This window comes from Sturnus vulgaris, chromosome 1 (assembly GCF_052056855.1).
Source record: "Sturnus vulgaris isolate bStuVul1 chromosome 1, bStuVul1.hap1, whole genome shotgun sequence".
In the NCBI taxonomy this organism is placed as follows: Eukaryota; Metazoa; Chordata; class Aves; order Passeriformes; family Sturnidae; genus Sturnus; species Sturnus vulgaris.
In genome coordinates, this window is record NC_142243.1 from 58,139,465 (window position 1) to 58,166,426 (window position 26,962).

A 26,962-nucleotide genomic window follows, 5' to 3' on the forward strand; every position below is an offset into this window, starting at 1 on the left:
AGCAGTAGTTGTTCTTAACTCTTGATCATAAATAATGCTTTATCATATTCAGAAGACACATTTCTTTCCTTCTTTAATCTTAAACATGCCATATCCAAGGTAGAGATCCATCTGTAAAGATCCAAGAACTCCAATTCCTTGCTGTTTGTGTCTGTTTAGCTGTTCTCTGAGGTACCAATGAAGCACAGTTTAACCAGAGTGCTACTCTCATTCAGATGAAGGAGGGATGACTGTGAAGCATCACTTTGTTACTTACTTCGTAGAAGCCACGGACCAGGGCCTCTGTTTGCTGAACCACTCCTCGTTCCACTCGCCACTTAACCATTCTCTCGATGTACTCCTTTTTGTTCTTTTCTGTCACTGCTGTATTTGCCCCTCCAGATTTCAACTCTCTCTCTGTCACCTACAGATCAAAGATAAACAGTGATGTAGCACTGTATGGATCATGTTGTATTTCAAACATGAGATCATGCAAGCAACAGTACAGGAAACAACAGGATGGAGAGGCAAATACAGTATTGGAATAGGCAGACTGCTTGCACAGATAAATACTCACTGTGGGATTCAGAGTTTTGTATCAGCCATTCAAACCTGAGAAGAGTTTGTACTGTAAATAACTTTTCCTTATTTTAAGCAAGAGCTGCAGCATTTATTTGCATTTTGACAGTTTATCTAGTTGGCTTGAGTTACTAAGGTTGGAGACTGAGAGGCGATTCAAGGAATCAGTCTGGTTCCTACCCAGCAAACACATATTCCTCCTCCCATGTGACAGAAAATTATATTTGTCTTTAAATTATTTTCACATTCAATTTAGTGGATTTAAAATGAAGAATATATTGTTATCCTCTTCAGTTTTTTGCTGCTATAACAATGATGTCCACCACAGACAGTAAATGAACTGTAGGAATACATATTAATTACTAGTATTATTTATATTATTATCTATTTATTAGCCCAACAGACAGCACACAGTATAGGCAGTATTTAGGTCACCTTACTTGAGGGATCTATTGCAATATTATGAATTAAGAAACATTGACTGAGTCATCTAATTGGTAGCTTTGTTGAGAAACAGCAAGAACAAGTAAATCTAGATGGAAGGAGTTAGGAATTCTTAGCTCGCTCAGGTTAAATTCCCAAACATAAATCATTGCATCACCATTATACAAGCAATGCTGCATTGTCCAGAAGGCAAGACTCTGGCTCAGCTACCATGCTGTATTCTTCAAGACTGTGAGGCATTAAGGTATATCTGCCAAACCAAAGACTAAATGTTGTCTAGCTTTAAGCATGACCATAAGTCCAGATGTCCAAAGTCTCCTGCAAGATTTCCCACAAACATCTAGAAAACTATTGATTTTTTCAACTTCCCATTATCCATATAAATTCAAATACTCTTAGTTATCTATGAAGCTAGCAATTAATAGCAATGTGTTCCTATTTTGGGGTTTTTGTTCCTAGGGGTATTAACCGCAGCTATGAGCTACAATTTAGAATCAGGTTTCAGAGGAGCAAGTAGACATTTCAACCAATCTATCTCGTTCCTTTTACCTGGTGGGAAAAATTGCCAGGGCTCAGAGACAGGCTATATCCACAAAGAGAGCTCAGAGTAAGGCCTGGAAGAACACTTTCTACTAGGTAAACGCATGGGAAAGTACTTTGGGCCACGAGCAACTGACACATCTCTGTCTTGTAAGTGAAATTCATAAATTGTCGTTCAGTCCCCACCAGTAAAAATGTGTAATGCTCGATTTGACACTGTATCACTGCTGTTACAGGAATGCTCCGGATTCCAGTACGCAAGAAGGCTGGAATTCACCTGGAGTAAATTCTACTTAAGAAAGTACCAAGAAAGAGGATTTGGCCTGAAAGCCTTAGAAGATCAACACACATCAGAGGTGAGACAAAAAAGAAAATATGAAAGCAGCAGTGACTGGTCCATAATAAGGTCATTGTGGAAGCAGGACAAAAGGGCTGTAACCATCTACTATACAGCTTCTCAAGGAGTCATTACATTTCTTATTTCCCTTACTCAGCCCTTGAAATCCAGCTTCCCAAATATTAGCAGAGCTCCCACGGTGATCTACACTTGCACGTGTACCAAGCAAAGCAATGCTCAGATGGCATTTAAGTGGTCAGATACTCTTGGCATGGAAGAATTTCCAACCAGGATCCATCTGTGAGCATAAAATGCGACTGTAATTTCTTTGTTATTTTGCTGTCAGCACTTAGCAAATTTCAAGATAAAAATCAGTAAGATTTCACTTAGAGCACTTGGATTCTGACGTAATTCACAGTGAGAACCAACCTTTCCCCCCATCATTAGTTCTAGCAAGGTCAGTGTCCAATACGTAGGAAATAAAGTACTAGACAACAGCATCAAAAGCATCTGGTTTTTAGTGTTCTTTTGCTTTCATATCACAGCATCTACAACAGATTGTGATTTTTCCTATTCTCTTTGGAGCCATCTCTTATTTTCCACAACAGACTCCTATGTAACTGTTTTCTCTTTCCTTTGAGGAGAGTATAACAAGTAATTAATGTGCCAAATGTTACTTTCCGATGCATCAGGGCAACGCAGATCTTATTCAACTTTGTAGTCTTCCCTTTTAAATACAAACTTGTCTCATCTGCCTTTGTGAATGTCTGTATGTTTCTGTCTGCCTTTGTGTATTAGTCTTATGCAGCCATACCTTCCAGGGAAACCACTGTACTGTCAATTCAATGTCATGCAAGCTCTCAGTTCCAAGTCTGTGAAAAACTCCTGCATTTGAGTCTGTGGAAAAACAGCGTCACTGTTCCTACAGAGGCTTCCTACTTTAATTCTCCTGCCCTGTCCTTTTCATCTACCCTTAACTCTGCTCATACTTTGTAACCTTTTGCTATATACAGGCTAAATTCAGTTTTTAATATACCCCCTGAAGTCTTGCTTGCTTTCTGTTACTTTCAAGCTCATAGCTGAGCAGGGCCGGAATTTCCCCCCTCAGAAACTTGTCTAACTCTTCCCTAGCTAACAGAACTCTCTAGCTTGTGCAAACCCATCCAGGAAACTTTACTGTCAAGTGGTAAGAGCCTTTCTCTGTATATTCCACCTGATTTCTCTGCTCCTTTTGACACTGTGTCTGCTCCTTACAAAGTATCTCCATCCCCTGAACTTCTGCAGTGCTTGGTGAGCTTGGTTCTTCAGTTTCTCTAGTTTTCAGTATCTCCTTGGAGATCCTTAATCATGGTCTGAATATTGTTTTGATTCCCTTCAAGGCTTCCCAAAGATAGTCATAGTCCAGCATGGTTTGCAACAGCAAAGAGCACCAGGGGTTCAGTGCAAAACCAAAGAATCCCAGAGAAGACACTTATTCTGGTTGCCAGACTACACTTAAGCCAGTGTTGCCCTCTCCTTAAGGCTATAGTGATCAATCAGGCTACAGAGAACTGTCTGACTAAGGTAGAGCTGAGCTGTAGAAAGAATAAATGGATGTACATACCAAGTTGTTAAATAGGTGCAAGGAAAGTAAGAGACACTGAATCTAACAGGGAGGTATTAGACAAAATAATGGTGAAGGTTGCCGGGTCCTACACCACCTGTCAAATGTTTTTTATCCCTCCTAGCCCATCCTTTCAGTCACATCAGCTTTAAGTTACATTGCTTGCATTCACCAAATGCCACATCTGTGTGAACTACACCCTGGAGAGAGAGCTGCACTCCAGAGAATTCCTCATGCTCATCAATGTGTGGCTCAACAGGCCTGTAGGGGGGCTGGTATTGTATATTATACACCCTAAGAATAAACATCTGCCTTGGAACAGGTGGCTTGAAAGAAACAGAAGATAGGAGAAGAAAATGTTATTGCAAGGCTAAAAGATCTGTTCTGACAGAAAGACGTTCATCATGCTCAACTTTGTCAGCTTCAGATTTGCTTTTCAGATGTTTTGCATAGCTGTGCTCACCTGTCCAAACACCTCCTCGTTCACTGTGAAGGTTAGATCCAGGATATCTGTGATATTGTTATCCTTCATCCACTGCAAGCTCTGATGGAACTCTTCATCCAGGTACTCTAAGTCACTTAAATCACACGGCCTGATTGCGAGACCAGAAAAAAGATATGACCCTGTGACTACTGGAAGGATGATTTCCTACTAAGCATGTGAACAAATTTACTGAAGATGCAACATAAAACTGAAGTTCATTTAGTTTTGTTAACATCAAAGGCTGTTTCACAGTTGAAGCAGTTCTGCAACTGTTTGCTTTGCATAGCTGGGCTCAAGGCCAAATCTGCTGGCTGCTTGCATTATCTGCTGTCAAAAGACACCCCTAGGGCTTGATTTTATGTGGATCTTCAGGATGCCCTGCACTTCACAGCAAACGTGTCCCTTCAGCCCCACCATGCTGTGCCTTACTGCTTCCATTACCTATCATCTGCCAGGTGAGCACACAGGAATGACACTGGGCAGACCAGGCAGCCCAAATTTCTGCTAATAAGGAGTCATCCTTGTCTGCTGAAAGGACAGGTGGATGTTATGAGCAGCCTAGTTTCCAGTTTCCTACAGGGGCAATAAGAATGCAGGGATAACCCTTGGTTTCAGCCTATTTTCAGACTAGATCAGGTACAACAGAGATGAGTGTTTGTACCCCAGCAATAATAATAGTTAAACAACAAAGACCAACATGATAAAGGACTTAAAACGACATGTATTTTTGCTGATTGAGAATCATCTTAATTGATGATCTGTTTCAGCTAAGCTTTATTCTGTTCTTTAGCATTTAATTGCATTCTTGAGTTAATATTTATGGCTTTTTTTATTGTTGTATGTACCTTGTCTTACTTCAGTCTATTAATTAAAGAGGGACTAGTTGTCAATCCAAATTAACCTCATAAACTTCAAATTGAAAGTTATGTACTATTGGTAGTTTATGCTTACTAAAATAAAAGACAGGAGAAGAACCAAAAAAACATTCACTGGTTATATCTACATTAACATTCTTAATTAACCCAAGTTATGCTTTAGAATGAAAAGCTACTCCACCACTGAGGCATTACAAATGATGTATTTTTGCTTACTATAACCTCTGTCCTTCTTTTGTTATTATTTTGTTTCCTTCCATCAAAGATGTTTTTCAGTCTTCCACCTGGTTGAATCTTTGTAACTTTTCATCAGTAGTAAACTCTGGCATTATGTGTCAGTACTTTCTGATGTGTGTTTCTAGATGTCATACTTATTTATTTTTGTCAACATAGTATTTATGAATGGCAAGTTCTTGGAGAAAGCAAAGAAAAATTAAAATGTGTTCATTTTCTATCGCAAACAACCACAACAAACCAACAGCAGAAAGAACTTGAAGGTCAGTTCACTCAAAGCAACTCCCTACGGAGCTGTGACTTAGGACTCACTGTGGAATTGCTGTTTCTGCATGGTTGCATGGTTATACTCACAGCCTTAGTAGTGCTTTGTAGAATGGCCTTGTGAAGAAAGCATCAAGAAGGTACTGATGAATGAGAGCAAGGCCAAGAATACGACCGCTGAACCTGAACCTGTGAAATAAAAATGCAGAGTAAATGAAGTGTAACTCAAGACTTCCACTATAGAAACTTACACAGGTAGCAACTAGGGTTTTTTGGTTGGTTTGTTTCTGAATTAGTTTTTCACATTTATTCCCTGATTTTTTTCCGAACAGGCACTTAATGCCACTCCTCCCATGTCTGATCAATAATGGATCTCCTTGATGCACCTCCTACTGTACCCATACCTGCAGCTGGCACATTATGTGCTCTCCTGTGCCAAACCAATGAACACTCTCTTTCTGTAATCTCTCATTCAATGTTCTGATACAGACTGACTACATCCAATACAGTATTTGGCCTGAGAAATACTGTAATGCTCCACCTCAGCAGAACAAATGCTATCTCAAAAGAGCTGCAAAGGATATTTGGAGACTCAATATATGCAGTTTCTGACTAGCTACAACTCTATCCGAGGTGGGGCTTTAAAGTACTTTAAAAGAGTAGTGAATTGACTTGACAGGGGAAAACTGAAGTCCAAATAATCTAACTGTTGTTGACCAAGGACACATTAAAATCAGCATCTAAAAGCTCTGGCACGCTGTCCCCAGATCACTTTCTTAATTCTGCTGCTCAGCTGTTTTCAGTATTTACACACTTCTGTATTTGTTTCTAAGAACAACAACCCCCAGTCCCCCTACAACTACACTCAAATAGTGCCTTATTTATTTATATTATAGTCTGTGACTTGTGATGATAAACTGTTAAAGTTTTCTTCCTATGATTTCTTCTATGACTTATTCTATATTTTTCCATTAAGCCTGCTTTTAAATCAATCATCTCAGACAGAAAACCACAAAACTGGTGTGAGTCCAGTTGAGTTCGATTTTTGTAAAAACAATGCCCAACAGCCATTCAAAACTTGCTAATATGTACGAAATGAAAGGAAAAAATCCAGCACCCCAAATGTGAGCACTCCAAGTCTGAGCTGATTGATAACACAGGAAAGTTTTGCTACACAGAAGATGAGAAAAGTATCAAAAAGTATAGAAACCATTCCTTCAACTCACAGGAACTAGTGCAAAGACCTCTCCACATGAATGAAACATGAGTCTGATTGTAATAAAGGTAGCAAAGAATATCTGTTCAGTCAACTTTATGCTCATGGGACAGAACAACAAGTGCTTAGTATGTCAAATGGGGCACAAAATAGCCTGCTGTGGGCCCAATTAGCATTTACATCACCACAGGAGCTGCCTCCGGGTCCCCTGAATCTGAGAAAGGTGCTTATGATATGCAGCTGACTGGCCACAGAAGAACTATTATATTACCCCTTACAGCTGTTTCCACAGCAGCAACAAAAGGCAGCTGTAGAGTCTAGTTAGGGCCTGCTTCACTTCACTTGTGCTCCAGTGCAGTGCTTCCAGCAAAAGGCAAGGAAATGAGGGGGAGCTGATACAATGAAAGCACAGTGGAAGCCAGACAGCTCAAATCCCAGAAATGCTGAACCTGTAATCCGTCAGTTTTATAGCACCTTCAGGATCCATAATCAAGTCCGTTTGTCCCAAATAATGCGTGTCAGCTTTTCTGGTTTTGTTCTTCACCCCCCATCCATCCCTGTATGTTTTGAAAGTGAGCACTGAATGAAAATGCTGGGGATGTTCCTCACCACAGTGCTCACCCCACAGCTACTCAACTGTGTGAGACTGGGCAGGCAGGAGCCACCTGGAATAAAGCTGAAAGTGAACTGCCAGGCAAGATTTGGGAACATGGCTTCTCCTAAGAAACTGCTTGAATGTGTGAACAGCATCCCTTTTCTCCTTGCTGCTTGTTTCACTTCTGCATGGCTTTGAGGGCATTCCTGCAAAGCTGACATGAAAGGGTCATGCACCTACACCAAGGTGTTTATAGCTACAGGCTCATGTTACAGGGGCTGTTAATGGAGAGTTTAATTTGAATCAGTGCCTTGTGGCAGAACTGTATCGAACCATCCCAAAGCCATGGGCAGTATTTCTGTGTGAAAGGGCCAAGCCTAGGGCACCAGCCTAAGAACATGTGAGATAAATCAGATGAAATAATTACCGAAACGTTGCCGCTGCTGGTGCCTATCAATATAATTGGATAAAAAAAAGCTATGTTGCAGACTGTATTCCCCAACAGCTCCATATCACTACAGAAAAATATGGTGCTGTGTGGCCAAGGCATGTGAGCTCTCCAGCCCACAGACCCTTCTGCCCCTGAACAGAGCTTTGATATCTCGGAAGAGACTTGCTATACTTGACTCTCTTCTGAAAAATGGTGTAGGAGAAGGATCTCTGGCCCCTTGTCCATGCTGGACAGGGGCCTGGGACCAGACATTACACTTCTCTGGTCCAGCACTGAGAAACATGGACCATGGTAAGCCAACTGATACCTATCAACAGGAGGCATTGGCTGCCTTTCTCAGAGAACAAATATACAATTTATCTGTGTGCGGCTCCATTGAGTTCATCAAGCTGCCACTACCCTCAGACAAACATAGCAGTCCCACTTAAAATGTATCAAAATTTACAAAAAAGCAAGAAGAAACAAATTGCCCTCCTTACAAAAGCCAGTTAAAACAAAGCCAGGCTCTTGTGTTTATTTCTTCCTGAAAGATTTAGAGCAGGGGTGAGATTTAGAGGTGTGTAAGACAGTCCTTTCAGAACAAAACAAGTTTTCTTGACAGAATAAGCAGCACAAAGGTAAATCCTGGCTGGAGGGCGCATACTTTCCTTAAGCCTGAATTACATTTATCTTTCCAAGGAAGTGTAAAATACTTGTTTGGTTTCTTTCTAGCAGAAAAGCTAGTTTGGAAGATGTGGGGAATGCAGGGTCTTGCTCTGGCCTTTTCTTTCAACACCCTTCCCTTTTGGAGACAATGATTGAGCCTGAGTAATGTGCTCCAGAGCGGGGGAAAATGCAGGAGGGAGTTAATGAACAGGAAATAGTGGAACGAGAGGCAGAATTAATGAGCAGTGGAGCTGCTCTGGTTTGACTACCCATTGACACTGTTCGTCCACTCAAAAAGGACATTGTGTGCACCTGCTTTCTGGCTTTTAACAGCACTACTCTTTGACCCATTTGCAGAAATTTCCACTGTACCCAGCTAATTCCTTTTCCTTATGGAGGCTTCAGGTGCCCCTGAAGCTCCCACAGCAGCCTGTTGCAAAATAACAGGCTCACTCCCCTCCATGGGACTCTGTGCATACTTACTGCATATCCGTGTACCCAGGGAAAGACAAACCCATATACTGTAGCAGCATCTAGGCAATAAATTTTCCTCTGACTGCAGCTGAGTCACAGGAGATTTCATGTACTCTGGTCCTTATCATACAGCACCAGAGCAAGGCAGGACCCACAATGACCCTTTGGTACAGAGCTCTCTTTCAACTGGTTCAATGAATGGAGCTCTATTTTATATGACAGTTTTTCCTTGGATTCAGATAGATAATGATGTACCTTGAAGAGATTGTAGTCTGTGTGTACAGACAAAGAATGGTCTTTATCACTCTATTGGGAATGCTTTGGGAACCATGCCTTGTGGGCTAAATTAGGTATGGTATAAGAAACTTCAAATCTTAAAAAGAGAAAGCACATGATGAGATTAAAAAGATCGAAAATCCTGCAAACCTTATCTCACTCAAACACATCAGCTGCATTTAAGTGTGCCCTTCTTGATGCAGTAGCTTGTGAAAAAATATTCAAAGTAGGGCTTGAGAGAGATAAATATAGCATGGTTCACATCAAATTTGAAAATGTCACTTTCACAAGACTTGCTTTCATCTGTAAGGGAAATTTACACATTCTGTTGCACCAGTTTTAAAGCGCTTGACTGTTTAATTGTTCAGATGAATGTTTGGCCACCTGAAAGACAAGCTGAACAAATGAGGCTACACTTTGGTCCAGGGTCTGTCCTTGGCAGCTCTCCTGAGGACAAATGGTATGTGTTAGGTGGATGCAGATGGAGAGCCTTTTAGTCCTTTCACAGTGGGAGAGACTGGATCTAACCTTGATCATTATTAGGTATCAGAGAATATACCAAGAGGGAAATATTTAGAAAGGGACAATCACGGGAAATACTTCTTGAACATATATCTTATCAGACAACAGAGAATTCAGTCATGAAACACAGATTTGTAAGAAAGCAGGCATCATGGATTCAGAGGTTGTGGTACAGCTTGTTTTAAAGCACTGTTAAAACTGCTGTTGTTATGAAGACACTTGTGAACAATCTGAAGGCCAGAAACTGCTGATTAAAGGAATTAAAAATCAATTCTTATAGCCTAAAATTTTGTGATTTGTAATCTTTTGATATGAGGGGGGGGGATACAACATGCAGAGAAAAATGTACTGAGTCTATGATTTCTGAATTTTGGTGTTGTCACCAGCACTAGCACTTCATAAACGAAGAACTTCTCTATTTTTTGGCAGGAAAGTTATAAGAATTTGTATTTTGCAAAAAGATTCGACCAGCGAGATGGTTACAACTCTGCCTGGACTCCTACATTATGAATTTTAAGCAATACTGGCAGTGTGTCAGGCATATGCTCCAGAGGTCTGTGTCTAGATGTTGGTAGCACACATCCTTGTTTTGGCTCAGTGCAAGAGATCAGGTCACCTCTACAAAACCTTGTCAGTGGATCAAATCCACACCTCTATCTATTAGCCTTCATTAACAAATGCCTTTCTTTAATTTGGTGTGTATTTACCCCTACTCACTCAAATGAGAGAACATTTGAAGGGACTAATGGGATGACATGGAGCATTCTTTTGTCAGGAAGGTTGAGCCATGCAGGCTGGGACAGCTCATGTGTTCTCTTTATCTGACTTGCATCTGCAAACCCAGCAGACTCCTCTTCACCACCGTGTCATTTGGCCTCCTGGCAAATGTGCTCTGTGTATCGGCAGGCTCAGAGGTGGATGCTGTGGCATTCCAGCACCGTGCCTCTGCAGTTCAGGAATCTGATGACCTCATGTGTCGTTAATGTGAAAGGAATGGCTCTTACAAAGGCTGGAGACAGAAGTTCATGAAGTCTCAGCACATTAAAGAGAAAAGGTAAAATAACTCCTAAATTAGTCATAGAGGAGAATTCCAATATAAGGAGTAACAGGAATACTGTTAGCTCGCTTTCTTTTTTACATCCATCACTAACATGAAAAATCCTTAGAGACCAAGATCTTAGACAGACCAAGATACAGTATTGAGTCACATTTGCACAGCATCTCCCAATGCTGCACTGACTCTGGTATCTAACCATACTGGCATCTCACATAAGAACTTACTCTAGATCCCCACATGCTTCTTTTGAAGGAATGGTAATGACTCACCCCAACCAGGTTTTGGTTTTACCTCCTGTGCATTATGTTCTAAATAATGAAATGTATCTCATGTATGGTCAAAATTCATTCCAGGTTTTCAGACAGTTACTGAGTTTTTAAGGGGAAACTCCATACTTCCTTACTGTGAAACGACAGAAAATTCTTCAGGTAAGCTTCATTTTCCATCCATTTTTCAATTAAAATTTAAAGAAAATGTTTAGGAGTACTGACACGGAGCAACTGTGTGTGCAGATTTCCAGCCTGGAAACTAATGAACTTAAAATAGTTAAGAGTCTACAAGAATTGATCCCTGCTGCCCCAGCAAATGTGACTGGGATTTAATAGAGGATACATTCTACTCAGAGCCAAGGCATTTAATTCAGGCATCAAAAGATCAAGAAGCATATTCCATGAGCCACTCTTTGATAATCCTGTCTGCTTATTATGCCTATAAAACTTAGGAATTTTATTTATATTTTCAAGGAATTTTGTTACACTCATTTAAGAAAGCACTAGCCCCTCTTAAGTAGCCCCAACTGTAAAGTGGAACAGTCCAGCAGACCTGCTTGAGCAGTGCCATAAAATAGAGTGCTCAGAGAGGGTGGGAAATATAGGTGCATCACCCAAGAACTGAAATTAAACAAGTAAAGAAAAAGGATGAAAACCGATTTTCAGAAAGAAAAGCAACTTGGTACAAATAAAATTCTTTTGCACTTCAAATCCTGAACAGATCATTTTCTTCAGGTGAAAAGAAGCTTTTCTTTAGATATTTTTACTTTTGGTGGGCACCAGAGTTTCATATGATGAGTAAATTTATGTGAGATAATCTCTCATTTTGTTGTTAATTTGTGCATATATTTTCTGCTGCAAAAGGCCAGAACAATACTGGGACGTCAGTAAGTGGTTCTCCTACTTCTATTTTCTGAATCTATCTGCAAGCAGAACACATTTCTGTTTCTCAGTACCAAGGAGTAACCACATGAAAAAGAACTATTGCTTACATGTGATGGAAATGTGAACTGTCCATGTCCTTCTAAATCTCTGGAGCTCATGTATCCTAAATTAGCAACTAAACCTCAAACCATTCCTGACGCCTAAATTACCAGCAACTGAAAAACAAAGAGATAATCCAAACCTTATTGCTTCTTTGTTTAACCTAATCAGATCCTTCAAGTCTTTTCCTTGTCCCTAACCTAGCTATTTGTTCACTCAAAATGTCTTTTCATCTTTCTTATATCCTGGCTATATCCACCACAAAAGAACTGACAGAAAAGGTTAAAAGATTAATTGTGTCATGGAGATGAAAGCATGAATTTATGGCAAAAGCTGTAGGCTGTTCTGCTTTATCCTGAAAAATGAGAGGCAAAGATAATGTAGATAAGGGAAATTCATAGGATCCCCTTGGGTTTCTCTTCAGCTATCAAATACCTCCTTTCCTCCCCACAGTAGCTCCAGGTAAATGCTCACACGGAAAAAGGGATACAGCTGCATTTGCTCAGCACTGCAGCCAAGTCAGGAAGCCCTATGTTGGTGTGGATGGCACTGGCTTCTTGCACATCAGCTGAACTGTGCCTGAAGTTCTTACAGCAGGTACAGGAATTCCTCTGTGTGGGACCATTGCAGGCACGCCAGCCTCAGTGTCTGAGCTGTCTGAGCACCAGAGACACCACACGTTGGAAACAGAGAGCTAATTTCAGGTCTGCCTTTGAACTAATAAGGAGATTGAAAAATGAACATGGTCTCTCTCTGTACTAAGAAATCTATGCTAGGTATCATTTTACCAGTAACAAGTTCCATGAATGCAGAGGTTTGGAGGAGAGGAGGAGTGTGGCAAGTGCCAAAGTGGCTACCTCTGCTTGCAGAGCCATCTCTTAGCCTCATGACCATCATGTACAGTCATCCTCCTCTGGGAGAACCCCTGCCAGAACACAGCAGCACGAGCACAACTAATCCCCATCAGCAACCAGGCTGCCTGCAAACTTTAGCTTTTCTTGCTGGTACAAGGGATAAGACACACTGGCTTGGGAGACTCTTGGCAAATACTCCTTTGCCCAGCAGCGATAGAGGAGATACAGAATGAGGTATGAACTACTGGCTAGCAGACAACAAACCTCTACATTTTGTGAATCTCAGATCCTAGACTTTATTGCTGACTGGCAAATCTCAAAGCAGAGAGATCAGCTTCCAAAGGAGATCAGCGCCAATATTTCATGTGAAAACTGGCAAAACTTAAATACAAAAGTAAAAGAACTTATCTGAAGTTATCCAGAAAACAAGTGATAGAGACAGCAATGGAATCACAGTCCTCTGAGTCTATACTCCATTTTAGTTGTTTAGTCTATTTGAAATTTTTTACTTTCTCACCTTCTATAAAATAATACGTAATTTTGTCAATCAGCTCCAGTTTATCATCAGTTCCTTGTGGATAAGTTCAGTCTGATGCTTATGGGTTGTTTTATTTCAAACAACCAAAAGAACATTTTCATCAAGAGACCTGACTTCTCAGTCAAAGATTTTGGAAGAGTTGTTGGTGGGCACTTTGCATGAATTGGTGAAGTTTCAGACGTTGCATGACTTATGTTTGCTTTCCATAGCTTTGCCATGTGTTGAAACAAACTAGTCAAGCTACAGGGAAATCCACAGATTTAGTCATCTGCCAGACAAAAGGGTCATAAAAACACCAGCTGAATGACTGCACATTTTCCTTCAATGGCTAACTGCAAACACTGCAGCCACAATAACTGACTTATTCTCAAAGGAGACACAACCTTTCTAGCCTATCTGGGGTATTTAAGCAGGAGAAAGAGACTGTTCATCATAAAGTCCTGGTAAGCACCCAGGAATGTTTACCCTGCATGATGAGGGGTGATGCAGATATCCTTGAGCTAACTGCAAACAGCTCATGGGCAGTGCAGAGCCCTCTGGAATTACCACCCCTGGCCAGAAGTCATACACTTGGATTTGCATTGTACTGCAACTCGGCTAATGATCCCTTCCCTGCCTCTCAGGATGAGGATTCTCAATTGAGTAAAGTCAGAAATCTGTGTGCTGATATTCAGACATGCTATAAATTACTTTTAGGTCTTGTTTTGCAAATAATTGAATACTTCCAACTTTTACTAATACCACTGCAAACTTACCACTCTAATCCTCTTCTGTGAACACACAGAACATGATAACTTTTGCATTTGTGTTCTGAAGTCTAAGAAAGTTTTTTATTTTTATTTACAAATCTTTCCAACACAATTAACTAATTCCAGTTTCTAGTCTGCCATTTTCTAGAATGCAAGTAATAAGTCACAGTGTAAAAAGCTTCCTTCAATGAGCCACAAGATACTGGATGCACATTTCTGCATTCTTGCTATCACATGAACTTTTCTCATAGAGGGTGAACAGGTTAGGATTTTTCTCATCCTCCGTAAGTTTATTGGGATTTTGAAAAGTATTCCTATTTCAAGTTGGGGCAAACTGACAAACATTACCTTTCTCCCTTTAAAAACATACATATCAGATCAAATTAAATCTTTAATATTCCCCTTTTCTGGAATTCAATGTAACACTAAGGTAACATATTGAAACCAAGAATAATTTTCAACGAACAAATGAAACTTGTAACTTTCAAAACATCCCAGGGAGAGGCCTACAGAAACAGAAATGCCTTTGCTACTCAAAAATACCCAAAATGAATTTGTGTGATTTACTGAAAACAATATTGCTCTACAAGCAGTCTTTCTTTTGATGTATGAATTGCGTTACTTACAAAAAAAGGTTATCTTGGGAATTTCTGCACCTGCTCTAGCTGAATTTTCTTTTCCTTACTGAAGTCTGAATAAAATGTAGTGAGAAATAAGGAGGGAAATGATGACTGAGCAATACTTCATAGTGACAGCTCAGCCTTGCCATTCCAGAGTGGCTGGAACAGGACATATGACAACATTCATCACTCCCTGGGGTTTTTTTGCCACTACCAACACATTGACAATCACTGCCTATCCTGCTGCCTCCCTGCAGGCCCACGTGCTCGGGGACAGCGTGGATTTTAACCTTTTCTCCTCTGCCACATGCAAGGTGCAGACACTACAGAGATTTGCATGTGAAGCCTCCCATCTATGGGCAGATTAATCTGCACTGTTGCAAAAGACTAAATGGCCCTAAGCAAGGGAAAAACCCATAAATATGACTTTTGTAAATACAGAACAAAACAGAACAGCCGCCTTTCCCTCAAACCAAACTCGAATTTGGAAGAAGTGCTAGAGAGACTGTGAGACTCAGGGATGGGGAAAGGGGTTGAGACTGTAAGAGACATCTCTTCTTTCAACTCATAAAGCAATGCCATTCAGATCCTCAAAAGAGCTTGGAAAAAAATTCTCTAGTAAGAGACAGAAAGTCAAGAATAAGGTAAATATAAAGCAGGACCTTTTTCTAAAGACAAAATGGTTGCTGTACAAGCTCAGTTAAGAAGAATGCTTTTTTCTCCTTCAGTTTCTTGTTTGCCTTTAATATTCCAATTTCTCCTGACCCTTAATAAATAATTAACCAGCTGTTGAGGCAGGCTCTATGTGATACAGTCATACATCAAACTTAATAGGAAAATCAAAATTTACTTAAGTACAGGAGGCATTGAGTGAGATCACAGTACAGCAGCAAGAAGACATTTCAGTAACATACCCTTTTCACACAGGAAAAAGGGTATAAATTATAAATTATTTCAGCTGCACATTTATTTTAATATCATTCTTGTCCAGAAGATTTACAATAGTGCTTGAAAATTTCTCAAGCAAACATAATTTATTTATAATAAGATATTGCTAGTAATTAAAATTTATAGTCTAACATAACATTAAATACTTTGGTTTTCTATGGTGCCTTTCATCTGAGAATTTCAAAGCAGTTCTGAGCAGTACCGTACATCAAATGGAATTCAAGTTGATTACATACTAGGAAGTCTCTTCAGATGGAAACTGAGGCAAACAGGCAATCATCCAATTTCAAAAACAACTGGATGTAGCTTGATGCCTCACTCTGGGGTGCTTTATCTGATTTTTAAGAGGATGATTTTTCAGTGTTTAGGATAAAAAGGTCCTTTCAAGATGTCTGCAAAATTAGTCTCCTAAATTAATTCCTCCCCCAAATGTAGACCCACACAAGTGGCCCTTTTAAGCCCAAAACCAAACCCAGTGTTTCTGACTCCCTGACTAAACAGGTATTGAGGCCATATGTAGGTTGCTGGCCACAACAGTTGAAAAGTCAGAGAGATTCATGAGTAATTCAGACCACATATTCCCAAGAGCTCCCTTCAGTCAGTGGAGAGGAGTAATGGCTGTTTGCAGACCTCGTGCTTAGATGCTGTGACTACATTTCTCCACTGTTTCTATAAAGAGCCACTGAGTGTGCCTAAATCCATCCCATGAACTAGTCCACATCGGAATACAACCCATTAGGTCATGAGGCAATTTGCCACTTTCTTTAAAAACACTTCAATGAAATACGTCAATCTCTGTGTAGAAGGATTAATGGAGCTTTGTTTCCTATAGATCTGCCTCTGATGGCCCCACATTACAATCCTGCAGTAGCTCCCAGTTCCTCCTATACATTTCTGCTAGCACTTCCCAGACTTTGGAGTACCTCCAGTTTGTCCCTTCTGTCTCCCCTGAGCTTGCACAGCTCTGCCTCAGGTCCCCAAGCTACTGAGCAAGAAGATGTGGCTGCTTTGCAGCTTGTGCCTGTGATGGACCTGCCGGCTCACTCACACTGCCTGAGCAGCTGTGAGCACAGACAGCCCAGATCCCTGCTGAGCTCTCCCACCTGCCTCACTGAGCCACTCTTCTGTGGATCTGTCCTTTACCCAGACACAAGTTTCACAAAGCTTTTAGGAAATTATTATCTTCAAGACATTTACCTTCCTGTCAGACAGGTCTCAAACTGATTAGGAATCTGATGGATAGGCAGAGCAATTGCACAAGGCACAACTCATAAGGAAACTGGGGTAAAAAACCAACCAAGCTCTCTAAGGAGAAAAGACAGCTGAAATTGCAACATTCTCGGTTCTCCTTGGGTTTATTACAACAAAAAAGAGGAAAAACAACACCCTGCATTCTTTGGCACGCTAGAGATGGAGAGTGCTGGTTATGTGGTTTCTCGTTTACACAAAATAAATAAAAGGGCTGCTCAGAGGTTGGTTGGGGCTGTGCCCCCACAGCACCATGTAGGCAAAGGGAGCTGCCTCTGCCCATGTGCCAGAGCACATAAAAGCAACCCAGGCAGTGCCATGCCTGGGGCAATCAGCCCTGATGGGAGACTGTGTATTTGCCCAACTCAACCAGTTGCAGTGACCATGTCAGCTGACTTGGAGCACGGGGAAAGCAAGATCTTGTCTGCATGGAAAGTGGGTGCACGAGGCTTCCATCTGCCTGCAGAATGAGATGCAGAAACACATGCAAGTCTTCTGCCTGACTCTGTTCAGTGGCACACTGAATAGACTAGAATATGAGGAGAGGTACTGGAGAGAAGAAAGAAAAGTTCATTATGGGAAATGAATGAAGAAAGTCCTGCCCCAAAGCAGTTCTAAATGAGCATCAAGTTAGTAGAGTTCATTAGGACAACTTGGCCAGCAATAATCTACAGCTTCTGGAGACTTGAGCATTGGGTCTGACTGTATCATGTCTGTGGTCTTCAGTAGGATTCTGCACAAAAGCATTTTACTCACAGGTCTTCAACTTTTTAGTAAGGTTCTGCTAAACAAATGCATTAATTTTCATACAAAGAAAAACAAACAAAACACAACAAGGTTTCTGTGAGATGGATACAAAATGCTAAGTACGATTAGCAAGTTGTAAATACCTCTAATATAACTGTAGCACTGGGGTACTGCTCTCTGGCTGCATAAATGTCACAGCAAGGTCCACAAATGCCTTACTATTACAAAAAACCATGTTGTCACTAATTCACAGTGAAAACAGAGAAAAAAGATGTTTCAAGTTAAGATCCCTCAGATCTCCAAATGAATGTCTGTGAATGATTTTTTCTGTCTAGGCCATTTGGCCTTTTTATGCAGAGATTGAGCTTATTTTCACATTTCTTTCTCTGGTTCCACATTTTGCCCACTTATATGGAAAAGAGTGCACTACCTCCAGTGGGGGTGTATTTCAGAAGATGTTTTCAAGTATCTAGGCAAAAAGCTAGACATGTTTACCTAGATCAGATAGAATTACTGGCATGGATTAAAAGCAGCTTTTCTGGCTACGAGCTTCAGGTACATCCTGTAGCACACAGATAAAAATATGTATCATCAAACTTCTTTGGTCTAGGGAGTTATAACTGTCCTTTCAGATATAGGGGGATTTAAAATATTTTAACTTTAAAAATGTGTGGTATCTTTTATTTTGTGTGTTTGGTATGCACACGTTAACTGAAGGAAAAAGTCTTATTCAATGGAAGCTTGCAGGAAAGGTGTTAAATCTCAGTTTCTCCATAAATGAGAAATATTTTCCAGTCATTATGTCTCTTTCTTAACTTGACATATATACAACTAGTCTGTGCTTTGATGTGCTCATTTTGGACTCCGAGTGCTGTTTGTACAAAGAGCAAAGCATGAAATCAGCCACTGAAAGGGGCAAACTGTAACTTTTAGGCTGGGGAAAAAGAGCAGTGTATTTCTCCATTCTGCCAATATGAATACAACTTCTCATCTTTGCATTTTGCAAAGTATTTATCTCAAATTCACCACTGTTCAGTTAAGAAAATGTTAAATAATTTTGTGTGCTTTTTTTTGCTAGCTCTGTTTCTTAATATAGCAGTGTCTGGAGAGGTCTTGCAGAAGTACTATAGAGAAAAACATGCTAAAGGTAGATTCCACATAAAAAAAAAATCCCCACAGGACCAAAAGGTATACAGTTGAAGAAATCTGCAAATCTAAACCAATTGTGGTTGTGTGGTTTTCATGACTGACATCAGACTTCAAGCTTTGAAAAGACTATGAATATTAATTATCTGTGACCCTGGAACTCTCAAACTGATTAATCTGTCTATGTTAGCTGGTGCTTCAAAACAGATTTGAGAACTGGAAAGTGATATCTATTTCTGGGATGTTACAGGGAGTAGGCTCTGCTGGAATCTTATCAACAAATATAAGAAACAGAAGTGCTAGCTCTGACTTTGATGAGAATGAAGAAAGCCTGGGAACATCAGGAATCCTCATTCCTCAGGAACAAACAGTGACAAGGCAGTTAGTACAGTGTCTTCACAGAAGTTAGCTTGTCAAGCCTTAATGGGAGAATCGAACTCTGAGTTTCAAAAATTCTGGTCCAATTCCTATCTTCACTGGCTGCACAGAATTCTGAACACAGGAACTCTAAGGTTACACATGAATAGCTGAGATTAGTCACATGGTATAAAAACATTTAGAATGTCTATGTATCTACAAGCCAATCAAGAAACGTGTCAGACTAATTATAAACTGCTGGTCTTGGGCAATTATTTCCATAAGAGGTTTAAGAAGTATTTCCAAGCACTGACTAGATTGTTTATCTTTCTCTTGGGTTCTGCAATATTGCCCTATTTACAATACTGCATGTGCAAACCTCTTCATTCATAGCATTTATTTCCTTCTGCAGGCCAAGAGAGCAAATTTATCTTTCTTAAAAATAGGAAAACAAAAATGTCTGAAGGCCAAATAACATTCTGTATGCAAGAAGCTGGATTGATATGTGCAGTCAGAGAAACAGCCTACGTGTCTAAGTGCTGCTTATTTTTGAGTTAAATGCTAACTGCTATAGGAAAATCATAATCGCTGTCTTTCTGCTGTTCTGTATGCCCAGGATACCTTTAAAAACCTGCCCCTTTCATGCTGTAATGTCTCAAGGCACAGAAAGACAAAATGAAGGGATCAAACACAGCATATATGTTTTGCAGTAGAATTTATCACTTAAGAAAATTGCAACTCTTTGCAAGGCCAGTATTCATGACACATAAGAGCAAGGGCCTGTTTCACCTGCTGCTAAGATAACATGGCAACAACACCATCTTTGGAAATAGAGATCTGTATTCAGCTTTGTCACAATGTGGGCAGAATGATCATGGGTGTGCACCTGCCTAGTTGGTCCTCTGCCTGGAAGTCAAAATACATCTCCACAAATAACAGCCTCCTAAATCAGAAGTTTATCTATGCTGTCTGTTAAGACAGGACATACAACAGACTTTATTTCTTCCTGAAAACTAGGAAGGCACCACTTTAATGTCTAATGAACAAGACTGTAGTAAGAGGTGAACAAGCTGTAAGAACTAAGCTATTCTCTTCCTGCTCATGTCAGTAGAGAAACACTCTAAAGCAAGGATCATTGTTAGCTCCACTGCTGGAAATGACAATAAAAAAGAAATTCCAACAATACAGAAACCATGCTAGTCCCAAGCAACATCCCTTCTTCCCCCAGCAACTTTAACAGAGGTGACAGTACAACTGTTCTTGATCTCCCACCTGCTGTAAGCCAAGCAAAGGAGGATCTGCTCACAAGAAGAGAGGAACATGTACTGTTTGCAATTTAAAAGGGGACTGAACTGCCTCCCATTTTAAGAAAAGGATCTTTGAGATGAGCAAGTGAGATTGACAAAGAAAACCATCATAGGAACAAACCTATGGGGCAGCACTTCTTTGACACAATGAAATTCCACAAGGGATCAAGCAATGCCCAGGGCTTGCAGCCTATGCTTCGCTTAACTGCATCTGAAACTACCAAAGTGAAAACAACTCCCAAAGACAGACAAATCTGGAGGCAGAAAGAGAAAATGAGGACATCACAATACGCTTTCAGAATTTTTGATAAAGAAACAAGACCAGCTATTTGTCTCTTTGCACACATACTTAGTAAGTTAAAATATCTGCTCACTCTGCCAGCACTGCCCCAGACAAGCAGGGACATTCTGTCAGGGAAGAAAAGGGAAACTGCTTTCACTGGGCCTTTCTTAAGGCCTGTGGTAGGAACAGAGCATCAATGTGGCTCTCAGAGAATACTGTACAGCTTCCAAGCACATTGCTGTGTGATATATAGAAAGGCCACTGGCTCTTAGAAAGGGACCAAGGAGATGAAGACTGGATTAAGCAGAGCTCTTCTCCCTGTCCTTTTTATATTCACACAGAAGTTCACAAACATCAAGTCCCAACTAATGCCAGCAGGACATTTTAATAGTAGTAATTTCATCACAACTGCTTTTTCAGAGCCTTCTCTTGTATTTATGTTTACCCCATCTCTTCCTTTTTGCAACCTACTTCTCCACCTCTTCCCAGAATTAGCAATATTTGTATGTACTCCAGTCTAAACTGGCAGCTTTTGTTGCGCTTTTCCGTTTTTTTTATTGCTCTGAAACAACTGTTCAGTTCTGCATAAAATGTTCTTACCATTCCAGGTGATTTTCAACAAAGGCAGACATGGGGCTGATCTGTACAGTGTAAGTGTCGTTGGCTGAATACTCAAACAGCCCATAATAGGGATTGAAGAGCTCCTGAGACAGAAGGAAAAAGAATTCTCGGGAAGGGCCACTGTAGTCCAACCTGGAAAGAAAAAGATACAAAGGATAAAATGAGATTCCTACCATTTGAGTGGATTTCCTGGGTTTGCCTACATTGGCTGCTGCCTTAACACAGCAGCCTGTGTAGTCAAGAGTTTTTAACATGATTTATCTCTCCTCTCAAGACTTGACTCTGAGTCCTGAACAAGTTGTGATGCCAAAACTTCACCAATATCCAGGCTGATTTGGAAGGAATCATAACTGGGCACATGCCTTAAGCAGTCTAATTTCTTTTGTTCCAAAAGCTTAGAAAACTGGAGGTAAAAGGCCCAGCCCTGCCTCAGCTGGCTGCCCAGCAGAGGGGTAGCTTTCTAGTGAGTGGGTTTGAACTGCCTGTGAACATGGGTTCACAGATCAGAAAGCCTAGCCTAAAGCAAAAATTACTCTGACCCTCCTACACTGAGATGTACCCAATCTATGGTGCTTTTTAGCTACAGAAACCATAAAGAACAAGACCAAGTCCCAGCAGAATTGTGTCTCTTAAGACAGAACAATGATTGCTTGCTTGTTCCATCCAAGCCCTTCCACTTTTCTGTTATTTTCATGTGGTACACTCTAAACTGTGCTTTGCTGTTGTATGAATTTGCTCTGTAGAGAGCCTCTTTTTTCCCTTGAATTTTCTACACTCAACATGGAAAAAAAAAAGGAAAATGAGATCAATTTTTTTCCTGAATGCATTAAATGAAAACTGTGGTGGATTTATTAAAAACAGATCATTCTTTAATAATGGCAGGTAGGCTTTTCAATCTAAAATAAACCTATATGTAGCAATATGAACACATGATCTGTAGCCATATATCATGTGTGGCAAAAGATTTTCTGAGGTGGACACTATTCCTTCTACGTAACAATTGTAAGTGGAAAGCTCTGCAACTGGATCAGAATGCTCTGCACTATGAAGTTAGAGAAGCGTAAGTAAAGGGGGTTGAATGATTGATTTGTGCAACTAGAAGGACAACAAAGGGCAGGTGGGCCCATCCTCCTGTGTTTTATGTCTGGAAATCCAGTACTTCTCTCTTTTCTAGAGCTTTAGCTCTAGGATCATGTGATGACCCCTGTAAAAGAGGATGGTAACAAGGATGGTAACAAGCCCACATGACCTACTAGTGCCAGCCATGGACCAGGTCTGGTTCTATGGACATCAAGGTACTGGGTTAAACCTGCTAATGGCTGGAGTAAAGTACTACAAACAACACGTGTCTATGTTCAAAGACGTCCAATGGGAGACTAGCTATTGCATTTCTGGGCAACACTCTAACTCATCATAAAGCCTTTATAGTTCATTTTCAATGTCCTTTTTTTTTTTTTAAATGTGGGAAGCTGTGCTCATACAGCATCACGTGGCCATACAGCATCTACTCTTCAGTAGGGAACTGGCATCTTGGAATCCTTCCAGCAGAATGTATATTAGCATTAAGCAGCAGAAACCCTAGAGGAATGTATCTTCAGATGTAAATGAATCAGTGAAGAATGAATGAATTTGCACATCAAATTGGTTTGTAATTTCTCCTGAGGACACCATGCCAAACAGAAAACAATATGACTTTGGCCAGTATTAGCATTCCAGAATGCTATTCCAAAACCATAAATTTAAGTGTGCTACATGTTTATGCTTTACTTGCAGACCAAGGCAAAACCAGCTCTGAAAGGTGACCTCTGTTACACAATATTGAATCAATAGAGAATAAAAAGTAAGAGTGAAAAAAACCCTGATACTGAGGTCACCGAGTGACTCTCTTTGAGACTGGCAACTTCTGTTTTCCACTGGACGTAACCTGTCCCAAGACAAGAGACAGAAGTCCTTCACTTGCCATGACACCTCAGAGCTGAGAGTGTCTGCAGTTGCTGGACATGTTGAGAGCTGCCTGAGGTACTGTCTGGTACCTTTGGAACTGAAATCCTACATATGTGGTTTTTGAAAAAAAGAAACTACATGCAAAGCTACTGAAATACAATTTCATGCCTTTGTAATATGGCACACTGGAAACATGCACACAACGGTCTTTCCATTATAAAAGCGTGTGGATTAAGCCTCAATTACAGCACAGCTCTTGAGGTGAGCCATGGAGGCTTTGAAAGGTTGTGCTTACATTTGAAAACAATAGGTCAGGGACTGGTGTCCATCATACAAGAATGGCTCATGGATTGTAAGAGTTGTAGAAAGCTTCCTGAGAAAAGGCTTTCTCAAGAAACTTCTATTGCTTTCAGATTCCAACAGCATGAATTAAATTTTAAGGACTAAACAAAACTAAGTTTCTCACTGAAGATGGAAACAAGAAATCCACATATGGATAACAAATGATCATTAGTTGGCATGCAAAGCAAAAATTTTTAAAGCAAAACCAAGTCTACTGTGAAGAGTTAGAGTAACAAAGTGGATAAAGGTCTGGTCTCTAACTATAGTCCTGAGACTGGTTCAGTATATAAACACTGGCTTGCAGTTGAGTTTTCCCTTCCAGCCTGTCAAAATATCTATGGCAAACAAGATGACAATAGATTTAACCACTTAAAGTGTCACATTTAGACATTTAGATAGAAGGTGTTATAGGTAAATAAAGCATTATTGTTATTGCTATTTAAAAAAAAGTTTGAGTTGATTAAGATGAATCACTTACTCAGAGGTAAAACAAAACCAAAGAAACACTACATAACAAGAGAGGCTCAGTCTTAGTCAACTTGGTGTTTTGCAACATAACAGCTACTTCAGAACCGAGAGCATTGTGTGGTTCCCTACCCTTCCTCGCCGACAAACGTGACGTAGAGTTTGTTGCGCTGGAGCTCCTTGCGTGAATACGCCATTACCTGGTTGAAGGTGCCTTCCAGCAAGTGGTCACGCCGTATAATTAACCTGCAAAGGGCAGCAGAAACAAAGATCTCATGACTGAGTCTTGTGTGAGCTTGTGAGGCTGAAGGTAAACAACAGACGTAAAGAGAGACATTAGTTCTCAGAGAATTTAATAAAATGGCATCTGCTGGTGCACGTGCTCCTTGACCACTACAGGTTTTCAGGAGTTCTTCCATCGGCTTCTCTATGTGCCTCAAAGCGAATTCCTTCACAATACCATGATTAGGTTCAAAGTGCTGCTTTACTGCTAAGACTCTCTGCAACAACCCATACATACAAATTTATATGGTAGAGGGTGCTGTGAATTTCCTGTGTATATGAAGTCACAGTTTTCTGGAATTGGCCCCCAACACTTCCTGCATTTAATCCAGTAAATGTCCATGGAAATACTGCTTCTGTGACAGGGGAAGCAAAGGGAGTATCAGCCTCTGTTTATACAACACATCTCTCATTCCCTTACTAATCTCTAAAACAACTTAATGAATAGTACTTTTACACACCATCTGTGCAAGAAACCCTTCTTGTTCATATGTTCATGGACATTTTAAAACAGACCTAAAATATACTTTGTGTCTGCCTTGGACCCATTAGCAGGACACCAAAAGGGGTAAATACTCCTCAGCTCTGTAAGATTATTTTTGCTGACAACGTTTGCCTGGAATAAATTGCTTGGCTTCATACTTTTATTTTTTCCACAACAGATGTCCTTTGGTAGGAAGCCAACCTGAGGCATAAATTCAACCAGATGCCCAGGAAATACCTTAGAAACACACAGCCCTTTGGCAAAGTTGGATAACTAGACTGAGCACAAGTAGGTACAGACTCAAAAGCCTAACTAACAAGATGTATGGGAAGAAACGCCACAATCATATGACAGAGAACCCCAAACACATGAAGACTGGCAGAAATCTCTCCAGTTCAAATCCAGGAGGGCTACCAACACAAAGAACTATGGAAAGCTAAACCTGCATGAACAGATTAACTTCTGTAGGATCATGTTCTGGTCCTGAGTTATACTGATATGTAGATCCAAAGAATTTGGAGTCATTCCACCATTACAATGATACAGCTGTTAATATATCATGGGTGTGTGCCAGGAAGGATAATTCTGCTACTGGCAAATTATAGGTAGGAATATGAATATCCCTGTTAAATAGGTAGGAAATGGGAGTATAAGAGAATATGAATCTTTAAGAAGTAAAACTTCCACACAAAAGCCTCTTGAACGTCACTCTTGGGCAGGTTATATGAAGATCTCATCTTTCCCTGATGGTTATGTAAAAAATGCAAATCCACTGTGTTTTACACTCCCTATCCCCGTCTTCATGGATAATGAATGACAAACCACAAAGTTATGCCCCATTAGGCTAACTGAGTGATTTTAATACTCACTTAATTTTCCCTGGACCTTGCCCATATCCTTTGGCTTCAAGTTTTCGATAGAAATTGCGCAGCTTGGCTTCAAAGTCCCTCCTGTAGGGAGAAGGTGCTCTTGCGCTTGCTCGCTGCAGCCCTTGAGGGAAAATGAACAGCATCCTGAGGTGTAAGGGGCTTGACATTCTTCCAAATCATGCAGCTTATTTTTGCAGATAGAATGGGTTAATAAATGTGTTAGGAACTTTTTGCAGGTATACAGTGCACTCAGTGTTATTTCTGCTCTATCTGGTATCAGTAGAGTTGTAAGTTCCTGTAACTCAGTGATTGTAATAAACTTTCAGAGACTGTATCCTCTTCACCAAAAGTACTGTTAAACTCACCTTGTGTGTGCCCTTGTGCTGCCTTTAGCTGTGATTGAATAGAAACTGAAGGATCAGAAGGGCATGAGAAAGACTGACATGCATCTGCCTCTCATGGTCAGTGGCATTTAGGTTTACTTTCCCTTTTTCACTTTTAAGTGCACTCTCTCCTATGCATTGTATACATCTCCTTACTTGGCAGGATTAAACCTCTGAAACTTGGGGCAATGCTTCCCACCAGAGCCTAGCACCCCAGCCAAGCTGGGAGTCAGGTTTCCCTATGTTAATCTGACTGTATATTAAACACTTCTAGCTATCAACACAAAACCCCTTTGTGGCATCAAAAAGGATTTCTGTCTGCAAGAAATGCTACATTTCCCTATTACAATTCACACATACAACAGATTTTTCAGCAATTTGGAACCTGTTTTGTTTTGAAGGCTGCATTCTCAAAGTAAGTGATTATTCTTTTTGTATAAGCAAGTGCCATGCCATAAAAGGCCAAAGAATGGATTAATGAAATTCCATTTTCCTATCTCATTAAAAAAGACAATAAAAACCAGCCCTTTTATGAGAAATCTGGCAGCAAACCACAGGAAAGGAAAAATTTACATTTAGTGGGAGCCCAAAATATCATGGTTGCCAGAAGGAAAGGACATTACTGCTGGTAAAACAGAAAGATGTATTTACATGCAGCGCAAAGAGAATCAGTTGCAACACTTCTTTCTTCTGCCAGCCTTTTGTTTTCCCCCAGGAAATAAGAGAAGGGGTGTTCTCATGGGCTCTATAACCAGGACAGAAATTAGCAAGTAGACTGTGTGTGTCTGGAAATGAGTATTTGCCCTTGTGTTTTCACAAGAACAGTCTCCTAAGTCACATTTGTGCCATATACTTGGGTTCTTTTGTCCTGTATAAGACTTGCTTATGACCTGTCCTGATATAGACAAGGGGAACTTGTATCAACAACGGTGTTAAAACTCATTAAT

General features: G+C 40.4%; 1 protein-coding gene across 8 annotated transcripts in view; it reads right to left on the reverse strand.

Annotated features, from left to right (window-relative positions):
• HECW1 (HECT, C2 and WW domain containing E3 ubiquitin protein ligase 1) overlaps positions 1 to 26,962 on the reverse strand; it is a 253,483-nt gene that overhangs the window by 10,125 nt on the left and 216,396 nt on the right. For all 8 annotated transcript variants that reach the window (XM_088167564.1, XM_088167559.1, XM_088167554.1 and 5 more), the window contains 6 exons: positions 25,633 to 25,753; positions 24,130 to 24,243; positions 21,226 to 21,378; positions 5,430 to 5,528; positions 3,946 to 4,075; positions 257 to 403 (listed from right to left, as the gene is read on the reverse strand). In XM_088167564.1, the coding sequence (XP_088023690.1) occupies positions 257 to 403; positions 3,946 to 4,075; positions 5,430 to 5,528; positions 21,226 to 21,378; positions 24,130 to 24,243; positions 25,633 to 25,753 (764 nt within the window). The remainder of the gene's footprint in view (positions 1 to 256; positions 404 to 3,945; positions 4,076 to 5,429; positions 5,529 to 21,225; positions 21,379 to 24,129; positions 24,244 to 25,632; positions 25,754 to 26,962) is intronic.